We start from the raw sequence: 11,460 nt of genomic DNA on the forward strand, positions 1-11,460 counted from the left end.
GACTTTATTACGGAGAGTAACAAAGCCAAGCAATTCCATGGAAGAACTAACACTTCATTCTTAGCACTTGGCTTTTATACAGTCTTTTCCTTACATAACGTCATCACTCCACTTTATGAATCTTGTTGTCTTACTTAGTTTCCATTCTCTTATTGGCTCAGACATTGACGCATAGAGTCTATTGGTGGCATGACATGCCCCCACTTACTGTTGCCCCTCACTACTTAGCCAATGTTCCTGTCCAGAGGTCTTTACAAGTTCAGGCCGATGTTGTTCATGTATGATTTACCCATGTGCGTTTCCAGTAGCCTTCACAAGATCAGATATGGCCCAGACCAGTCACGTCTTGTTAGTCTACCTTGCCTCATCCACACAGGTTCTGTTTTTTACATGTCCAATGGTCAATTCGATGTTGATCCAGTTTTGTACACTCACGTGGGTTCAGCCTTCATTCTGTTTACACATGTCTAATATTTAAACTTATATCAGTTATTCTTTCTACTTCAAAGACAACAATATAGGTTACTGAAAATCAACCATAGTAATGCATTTTCACCTACACCCTCTCCTGTACTCCCTGTTCACCCATGACTGCGTGGCCATGCACGCCTCCAACTCAATCATCAAGTTTGCAGATGACACTACAGTGGTAGGCTTGATTACCAACAATGACGAGACAGCCTACAGGGAGGAGCAGAGGGCCTTCGGAGTGTGTTGTCAGGAAAATAACCTGTCACTCAATGTCAGCAAAACAAAAGAGATGATCGTGGACATCAGGAAACAGCAAAGGGAGCACTCCCCTATCCACATCGACAGGACAACAGTGGAGAAGGTGGAAGGTGTACATATCACCGACAAACAGAAATGGTCCACGCACACAGACAGTGTGGTGAAGAAGGCGCAACCTCGCCTCTTCAACCTCAGAGGCTGAAAAAATGTGGCTTGTCACAGAAATCCCTCACTAACTTTAACAGGTGCACAACTGAGAGCATCCTGCCGCCTGTATCACCACCTGGTATGGCAACTGCACCGCCCACAACGCATAACCAGGAGCAAACTACCTGTCCTACCAGACACCTACAACACCCGATGTCACTGGAAGGCAAAACATATCATCAAGGACAATAACCACCCGAGCAACTACCTGTTCACCCCGCTTCCATCCAGAAGGCGAGATCAGTACAGGTGCATCAAAGCTGGGACATAAAGACTGAAAAACAGCTTCTATCTCAAGGCCATTAGATTGTTAAACAGCCACCACTAGCACAGAGAGGCGGCTCCCTACCTAAAGACTTGATGTCATTGGCCACTTTAATAAATCTAACACTAGTCACTTTAATAATGCCACTTCAAGAATGTTTACATATCTCACATTACTCATCTCATATGTATATACTGTATACTGTATCCTTCACTATCTATTCTTTACTATCTATTGAATCTTAGCCGCTTTGTCACTGCCCATCCATATATATTTTATACTTAACTATTCTCATCCCATTTCTTTACTCGATTGTGTGTATTAGGTTTTGTTGTGATATTTGTTACCTATTAGGTTTAGTTGTGGAATTGTTAGATATTACCTGTTAGATACTGCTGTACTGTCAGATCTAGAAGCATAAGCATTTCGCTACACTCGCAATAACATCTGCTAACCCTGTGTATGTGACAAATACAATTTGACCTGTGCCTGCTTGGGCCAGCTATCTTTTTGATGGCAGGCATTGGACCATTCCCCTAGTATTACTGGTAGAGGAGAATCAGGCGTGTTCTACTAATGCTGAAAGACAAATTCCAGAAACAAATATTTTGGCATTATTATACAATAGATAGCCATAATCACCGTCAGACACACCTGGCTAACTTGATTGGTCATGTAATCATCTGGCCAAGTGGAGCCTATTGTTTACACATGCTAGCTAAACAATGAAACATAATCCTAATCGATATAGTACTAACAATATAAACCAATTGGCATAGCTAGCTAAAGTAGCCAAATTATCTAGCTAACCTTAGGCAATAACTAGCAATGTGAAATGGCATTCTGAGATAACATTACTACACACAAATCATAAACATAATGTTAGCTAGCGAGCCAGCCATCTAACGTCAGATTTAATTTGGGGTTATTTGTTTATACATGGAGCTAGCTAGCTAGCTAGCTAACTAAACAATGAACCATGACCCCAATCCATAGAGTACTAGCAATACAAACAGATTGTCATAGCTAGCTAAAGTTAACCAAATAGGTTTAATGTTAGCTAGTTAGCTAGCTAACTTTAGACTATAACTAGCAATACGAAATGCCATTCTGAGAAAACATTAATATACTACACACAAATCATAAAAATAATGTTAAAATCGCTAAATAATGTTAGCGAGCCAGCCATCTAACATCAGCTAGCTAGCTAACAGCCAGCTTTAATTTGGGGTATTTTGTTTATACATGGAGCTAGCTAGCTAGCCAGCTAAACAATAAACATAATCCCAATCCATAGAGTACTAGCAATACAAACCAAGTGTCATAGCTAATTAAAATTAACCAAATAGGTTCAATATTAGCTAGTTAGCTAGCTAACATTAGGCAATAACTAGCCATGTGAAATTGCATTCTGAGATAACATTACAACACACAGATTGAAGCTATAAGCTATAGATCGAAGCATAACTCTTGAGCGGTCTGTATCCTCCTGGCTGGTGTTTAATTGTTTATGAAACCAAATATGCTTCTCTGCATCTCTGCTAGAATCTGGATAAAATATTGAAAGGAATGTGAGTCTTATTCAGTATATTATTATGCTTGATTTGCTAAACCCTACAAACCCCCAGCTAAGATAGTTAGACAAGCTACCTACTCAAACTTGATTGTTACCCTGAAATTGCTTTTTGGTACATAGGTTCCCAATCTCCCAACCTTATACCTAGCTATCTGGGCTAGCTGATGCCAACTTCATATAAATGACTAGGTGGCTAGTAGTAGTAGTAGTAGTAGTAGTAGTAGTAGTGAGAGAGACAGCGAGAGAGAGAAAGAGTATACAAAACATTAGGAACACCTTCCTAATATTGAGTTGCACAACAGCCTCAATGTGATGGGGTATGGACTCTACAAGGTGTTGAAAGCGTTACACAGGGATGCTGGCCCATGTTGACTCCAATGCTTCCCACAGTTGTGTCAAGTTGGCTGGATGTACTGTGGGTGGTGGACCATTCTGGATACACACAGGACATTGTTGAGCGTGAAATACCCAGCCTCGTTACACCTAGTACCATACCCCGTTCAAAGGCACTTACATTTTTTGTTTTGCCCATTCGCCCTCTGAACGCCACATATACATAATCCATGTCTCAATTGTCTCAAGGCTTAAAAATCCTTCTTTAATTAACCTTTTTCCTCCAATTCATCTACACTGGTGGAAGTGGATTTAACAAGTGACATCAATAAGGGATCATAGCTTTCCCCTGGATTGACCTGGTCAGTCTATGTCATGGAAAGTGCAGGTGTTTTAAATGTTTTGTATAAAGTGCCTTCAGAAAGTATCCACAGCCTTACACCTTTTCCACATTTTATTGTGTTACAGCTTGAATATAAAATGGATTAAATTGATTGTTTTTGTCACTGGCCTGCATGCAATACCCCATCATGTGAAAGTGGGATTTCTGTTTTTTGACATTTTTACAAATTAATAAAAAATCCCCCCCCCCCCGATCCGGGATAATTGTCATCAACTACGCTAAATAGCATAGCGCAACGGTCAAATAATCTTACTAGAAAATATTCGTATTCATGAAATCACAAGTGAAATATAGTGAAACACAGCTTAGCCTTTTGTTAATCACCCTTTCGTCTCAGATTTTGAAATTATGTTTTACAGCGAAAACAATACAAGCGTTTTTAACAATATTTTTACAGTTTTGGAAACTTTAGAGTTTTTTCTATCCTAAGCTGTCAATTCTATGCATATTCCAGCATCTGGTCCTGAGAAATAGGCAGTTTACTTTGGGAACGTTATTTTTCCAAAAATAAAAATAGTTCCCCCTAGCTTCTGTGAGTTGCTCTGACAGCTGGTGCTTAAAGCTAGTGAGGGAGGTAAGAGTATCCAGCTTTAGTGGTTTTTGCAGTTTGTTCCAGTTATTGGCAGCAGAGAACTGGAAGGAAAGGCGGCCAAAGAAAGAATTGGCTTTGGGGGTGACCAGTGAGATATACCTGCTGGAGCACGTGCTACGGGTGGGTGCTGCTATGGTGACCAGTGAGCTGAGATAAGGCGTGGCTTTAACTAGCAGAGACTTGTAGATGGCCTGGAGCCAGTGGGTTTGGCGTTGAGTATGAAGCGAGGGCCAGCCAAAGAGAGCGTACATGTCGCAGTGATGGGTAGTATATGGGGCTTTGGTGACAAAACCGATGGCACTGTGATAGACTGCATCCAATTTGAATACCAATATTCAAAAACATGCATCCTGTTTGCAACAAGGCACTAAAGTAATACTGTTAAGAAAATGTTTAACGCAATTAACTTTTTTTCCTGAATACAAAGTTTCATGTTTGGAGCAAATGCAATACAACACATTACTAAGTACCACTCTCCATATATTTAAGCATAGTGGTGGCTGCATTCATGTTATGGGTATGTTTGAAATCGTTAAGGACTGTGGAGATTTTCAGGATATTATGGAATGCAGTTAATCACTTGCAAAATCCTAAAGGAAAACCTGGTTCAGATTGCTTTCCACCAGACACTGGGAGATTAACCTTTCAGCAGGATAATAACCGAAAACACAAGGCCATATCTACACTGGACTTGCTTACCAAGGAGACAGTGAATGTTTCTTTGTGACCGAGTTGTGGTTTTGACTGAAAGTTTCGTGAAAATCTATGGCAATACTTGAAAATGGACAAATATTGTAAAATCCAGGTGAGCAAAGCTCTTATACTCAGAAAGTCTCACAGCTGCAATCACTGCCAAAAGTGACTCTAACATGTAATGACTCAGGGGTTTGAATACTTAATTAACTAGATATTTCTGAATTATTTCATTTGCAATAAATTTGGAAACATTTCTAAATACAAGGTTTCTCTATATCATTATGGGGTATTTTGTGTAGATGGGTGAGAAAAAAATACATGTAATTGATTTTTTAATTCAGGCTGTAACACAACAAAATGTGCAATAATATGTATAATATACACTACATGACCAAAAGTATGTGAACACCTGCTCGTCTGTAACGGCGTTCGTCTGTTGAAGGAGAAGCGGACCAAAATGCAGCGTGGTGGTTTCTCATGTTCTTTAATGAAGAATAGTGATACATTAAATAACTTATAAACATTAAATAACTTATAAATATTACAAAACAACAAACAAAACGCGAAAACCTATTACAGCCTATCTGGTGAACACTACACAGAGACAGGAACAATCACCCACGAAAACACTCACAGAATATGGCTGCCTAAATATGGTTCCCAATCAGAGGCAACGAAAATCACCTGACTCTGATTGAGAACCGCCTCAGGCAGCCATAGACTACATCGACGCCCCACAAAACCCCAAGACAAAAAACACACCACAATAACCCATGTCACACCCTGGCCTGACCAAATATATAAAGAAAACACAAAATACTAAGACCAAGGCGTGACATCGTCGAACGTCTCATTCCAAAACCATGGGCATTAATATGGAGTTGGACCCCCAATAACAGCCTCCACTCTTCTGGGAAGGCTTTTCACTAGATGTTGCAACTTGCTTCCATTCAGCCACAAGAGCATTAGTGAGGTCGGGCACTGATGTTGGGCGATTAGGCCCTGACCTCGAACAGGTGTTCGATGGGTTTGAGGTCAGGGCTCTGTGCAGGCCAGTCAAGTTCTTCAACACTGATCTCAACAAACCATTTCCGTATGGACCTCGCTTTATGCACAGGGGCATTGTCATGCTAAAACAGCAAAGGGCCTTCCCCAAACTGTTGCCACAAAGTTGAAACAGTTTTTGTGCTGCTGTTTCTTCCAGAGGCAGTTTGGAACTCGGTAGTGAGTATTGCAAGCAAGGACAGATTATTTTTATGCTCTATGCAGAACTCGGCGGATCCGTAATGTGAGCTTGTGTGGCCTACCACTTCGCACTGATCTGTTGTTGCTCCTAGACATTTCCACTTCACAATAACAGCACTTACATTTGACCGGGGCAGCAAAAGCATGGCAGAAATTTGATGAACTGACTTGTTGGAAAGGTGGTGTCCTATGACGGTACCACATTGAAAGTCATTGAGCACTTCAGTAACGCCATTCTACTGCCAATGTTCGTCTATGGAGATTGCATGGCTGTGTGTTCGATTGTATACATCTGTTAGCAAGAGTTGTAGCTGAAATAGCCAAATCCACTAATTTGAAGGGTCCACATACCTTTGAATATATATATATATATATATATATATATATATATGTATGTATGTATGTATGTATGTATGTATGTATGTATGTATGTATGTATGTATGTATGTATGTATGTATGTATGTATGTATGTATGTATGTGTGTGTGTGTGTGTGTGTTAAACAGGACAAATCTGATGGGGCATGTTCCCCTGTGCCCCTTATGAGTAGGTGTTCGGGTAACACTGAGGCATTACATTACTGTTGAATTAATTTATTTGAGAATCTTGTTCCGTGTAAGGCTTTGGCCCATCCTATTACTACAGGTGAGAGGCAATATCTCAACCCCACTCTCTGCTGCTGAAAAGAAAAGCAGACACATCTTGACTACAGATGCTACTCTTTCAGAGTGTGATGGTGTTTGTTTTGACACCTTTTGGATTAATTTTCTAATTGGATTTTTAAAAACGGATTAACCTCCCGGATCTTCATTTATTAGCTTTTGCGGCCTTTGTGATAATCCGTATAATTACAAACCTAATTTTCTTCCCATTAGGTTCTGGCCTCCAACAATTTCTACGTGTTGATTGTGTTCACTCTCAATGTGTTTGGACGGCGGAAATAATCATGTTTTTCCAATCATGTTTTTTTAAATTTTGTTCCATGGTCATCTTGCAGCTGGTGTGCAGTTTTTATTACTTATGAGGGGTGGAAGTTTATCTAAGAAAATCAATAAAATCATGCTCATTATTTCAGTGTAAGTGTCAGAAAAGCAAAATATATGGTCCTGTATAAACAATATAACTGTTTCAATGTGAAGAAAACACACAGAGATGGAAATAGATGGAACGTCTTGGATTTTAAAAAGTTGAATTGGGAAAAAACATAACATGTGGACTTGTGGACGAACATTGTTGCTAGCAATTCCTCACTTTACAATATGAACATGAAAAGATTTAGCGTCATTGTTTAGCTGCTTATGGTCTTACATATTTTGCACAAGTAATACATATAAATCCGAAAACATCCACTGAATCATCCTTGGTTAGAATAATGATCAGACGTATCATAGAGGCCGTTTTCTTGTAACTCCTCCACTCATCTACCTTGATCAGTTTGCTGTGGATGAAACACAACAATAGACTGCAGACTCTTTGAAGTGATTTGTGTTATAAGGAGACCCAACCGATATAACAAATGACTATAGACAAATTGTTCTTAAATTCAAAGCACGAGAGTAAACCATTGAAAGAAAAGAGTTCAATGGCCTAAATTGAGACAGTATGTTGAATAAGTATGTGAGTCAGGGGATATAGGTGGGGCATGATTGCTGGTTTCAGCTGCAGTACTGTGTGAAATGCTTATGATGGCTCAGGATGTTGAAAATGAGTCATTTGCGTCAGAGAAACAAGGCCATTCTAATCTGTCCTCAATGTTCGTTGAAATAAGATGACAGTCAATTTCACCACAGTAATAAGATGATCTCATCCATTTTAGTGTCCATTTATAATCTTAAAATAATTTTATATTAACATCCATGAAGGTTTTCATGTCACTTTTTCTTACCAATTTATGCTCTCTAATTATATTCTCTTGTTGTGTGTGTTCCCTCTCTCTCGTAGAGCCGTGACAGAATGGTCGACTGTATGAGTAAAGTCATGCTGCACACGGCCCTCTCATGCTGGCAACCGTTCCTGGGACTGGCTCTTGTGGCCGTCTTCGTGGGTTCCGCCTTGGGATGTCCCGCCCGCTGCGACTGCTCGGCCCAGAGCAAGTCGGTCCTGTGCCACCGCAAACGCCTACCTAGCATCCCAGACGGTATCCCCATCGAGACCAGGATCCTGGACCTGAGCAAGAACAAGCTGCAGGCCGTCAACCCGGATGACTTTGCCCCCTATCCTGGTCTAGAGGATTTGGACCTCAGTGGGAACATTATTAGCTATGTGGAGCCGGGGGCCTTCAACCCTCTGTACAGTATGCACTCCCTTAGTCTCAAAAGCAATCGTATTAAGCTCATTCCTATGGGTGTCTTCACAGGCCTGTCCAACCTCACCCGGTTGGATGTCAGCGACAACAATATTGTCATCCTGCTGGACTACATGTTCCAGGACTTGAACAATCTGAAGTTCCTGGAGGTGGGTGACAATGACCTAGTGTACATCTCCCACCGGGCGTTCAGTGGACTGCTGAGCCTAGAGACTCTAACCCTGGAGAGATGCAATCTGACAGTGGTGCCTACTGAGGCCCTGTCCCACCTGCACAACCTGGTAAGACTTCACCTGCGATACCTCAGCATCAGCACCTTGCATGCCTACTCCTTCAAGAAGCTGTTCCGATTGCGCCACCTGGAGATTGACAGCTGGACCTCGCTGGACAGTGTGCCGGCCAACACGCTGCACGGCCTCAATTTGACCACGCTTTTCATCACCAACACCAACCTATCCACCTTCCCATATCAGGCGATCAAGCACCTGCACTACCTGACGCTCCTCAACCTGTCCTTCAACCGCATCAGACACATCGAAGGCAGGATGCTGTCGGAGTTAGTGCACCTAAGGGAACTGCATCTGGTCGGGGCTCAATTGTCGACTGTTGATCCGTACGCATTTCAGGGCCTCCGGTGGCTCAAGGTTTTCAACGTCTCCCACAACCGTTTGGACACCCTGGAGAAGGGTGTCTTCCAAGCTCCTGAGGCTCTGGAGGTACTCTTGATCGATGACAACCCCCTGGTTTGCGACTGCCGCCTCATGTGGATCCTGCAGAGGAGACAGTCCATCTACTTTGGTGACTCGCAGCCGGAGTGCAGTACCCCCGAGGGCATCCGCGGCAGGCCTTTCAGGGAGTTCAAGGAGACCCTGCTCTCCTACTATGTGACGTGCACCAAGCCCAAAATACGGGAGAACAAGACGCAAACAATTGCCGTAGACGAAGGTCAGCCAGTGAGACTGTACTGCAGTGTTGAGGGGACCCCCAGGCCGGTGGTGTCGTGGCTGTCCCCACGCCGGCGCCTCCTCACCAACAAGAGCCACGGTAGAGTCATGGTCCACAACAATGGGACGCTGGAGATCAAGGCAGCCGAGGTGCAGGACGGCGGGGTGTACCTTTGCATGGCAACCAACACTGCGGGTAATGACTCATTAATGACCTCCCTAGCAGTGAAAAGCCTGGGGTCGCTCTACGCAAACAGGACCCAGTACTACACAGATCCCAGCAATGCCACTACCAATGGGACTATCAACGTGACCTACGGCTTGGACCTAAAGACTATCTTAGTGTCGACAGCAATGGGTTGTTTCACATTCCTGGGGGTGGTTTTGTTCTGCTTCCTCCTCCTGTTTGTTTGGAGTCGGGGCAAAGGGAAGCATAAAAACAACATAGATATTGAATACGTACCTCGGTCCAAGTCTAATGGCACCTCTTTAGATGGAGGAGCGGAGGGGGAAGCTGGACCCCGTCGCTTTAACATGAAAATGATCTAACATGGTTTGTGAATCTGGGAATCCAAATGTTGGGAATAATCTAAGGATTATTTAACTTCTGAATTTCCCACTACTGCATGAGAATGCTACAGGGAATGGAAATAGCACTGCAGAGTGCCATAACAGGACACAGGAGTGCAGTCTCAAATCATTCCATCTTATTGGATGCAATGCTACGACATTGTGACGTATGTTTTTGCACAGTTGTCAGTGAGCCTGTCTAACACGGATCCTCCGAAATGAACTTAATTGCTACCCAGGTGACCTGTAAGGAAAAGGTGTCAGTAATCAAGCTTTTCAAATTCAATTTATATACCCAAGAGGAATCCATAAGTGCTGGGTTGGAATTAAAGACACTACAGAACCGTGTACAGTACAAATTTGTATCTAAAAGTATTACTCTTATTTGTTTGGTCTTGCACCATGCTTACTCACAGAACTGACTGATCAAACTGAGCATCATTCCCTCCGACCATAATCTTTGCATATGTGTACGTAAATGCTTCATTATGTACGTGTATGTACATATTCATTAAAAACAAACTGTTCATAGCAATACTCATGGAATGCAACGTCAGCCAAAATCTCAATTCCCCCAACCTAATAAGCAAAATTGTAACTCCCCACTTAAGAAATTGTCCATGAAAATAGGAAAGGGCTTCTACAGGATTGCAACGTCACACTGGAGAAAAGATACCTGTTCCCCTAAATATTTTATTTGATTTATTGTCAACCATAAATGAAAATGTATTTTATTTATCAAAGTGGTTTGAGGTTTTTTTTAAAGTTAGTATTATAACACTATTCTGGGGAGTAATAAATACTTTTGAGGTTCTTGAAGTTGACAGAGAACCTACAAAGACCACTTTTTCATCCTATTTTTGTCTTTTTATTACTTTTACCGAAACCTTTGCCTAATGGCAAGATACATGTGTCCATCTTGCTGCAGTGAAGTTGATATCTTCTCTCCCCAGTAAGACATTTTGACTCTGTTGTGGTAGTTCCTCATTTGGTTGTAGAATCATTTAGATTGTGACAAGTTCAAAGTAAAAAAAAAAATCATGTATGTGAAATAAAATAAGATTTATTTGTAACATTTAGTGTGTCTACATATTGACTACAATGACAAAGCTAAATTGGGTATTTATCAGTATATAGTATTACTATACTGCCTGTTGAACATCTGGAAACAGCAAAGTAACACTAACAGGGAAAAGCCATATGGTTGAATAAAATTGTTAAATTGGAACATTTCAAATATCAATCACTGGTATTAAAGAAAGTGAATTGTACTCTACTGTTTTACAGTGTATGTGAATTGTAAGGGTTGTGCATTTCTACAACATCAGATTAGGTAGACAAGGCCATCAGAAGATCTGCAGAAACACATTTACGACAGATCACAGGTTGAGAAAATGAAATGGTTTGAGGCATTGCCTTTCCTGAATGTTCAATTACTGTACACAAAAATGATCCCTTTCACTCACTAAAAACCATAACCTTTGAACCTTTGTGTGATACCCCCCTCAAACCTTTAAAATCAATGCACATCAGATAGGCATGGTGCAAAATGTCTAGCCTTGACAGCATGATATTGCAGGTAGTTTGTGTCAAGA

At 41.5% G+C, this 11,460-nt stretch overlaps 1 protein-coding gene across 4 annotated transcripts in view; it reads left to right on the forward strand.

Annotated features, from left to right (window-relative positions):
- LOC118363584 (leucine-rich repeat and immunoglobulin-like domain-containing nogo receptor-interacting protein 2) overlaps positions 1 to 11,136 on the forward strand; it is a 357,562-nt gene extending 346,426 nt beyond the window's left edge. For all 4 annotated transcript variants that reach the window (XM_035744577.2, XM_035744580.2, XM_035744578.2 and 1 more), the window contains one exon: positions 7,988 to 11,136. In XM_035744577.2, coding sequence (XP_035600470.1) covers positions 8,000 to 9,844 — 1,845 coding nt within the window. In that variant the 5' untranslated portion in view covers positions 7,988 to 7,999 and the 3' untranslated portion in view covers positions 9,845 to 11,136. The remainder of the gene's footprint in view (positions 1 to 7,987) is intronic.
- The last annotated feature ends 324 nt before the right edge of the window (positions 11,137 to 11,460 follow it).

Source organism: Oncorhynchus keta, chromosome 30, assembly GCF_023373465.1.
Source record: "Oncorhynchus keta strain PuntledgeMale-10-30-2019 chromosome 30, Oket_V2, whole genome shotgun sequence".
Taxonomy (NCBI): Eukaryota; Metazoa; Chordata; class Actinopteri; order Salmoniformes; family Salmonidae; genus Oncorhynchus; species Oncorhynchus keta.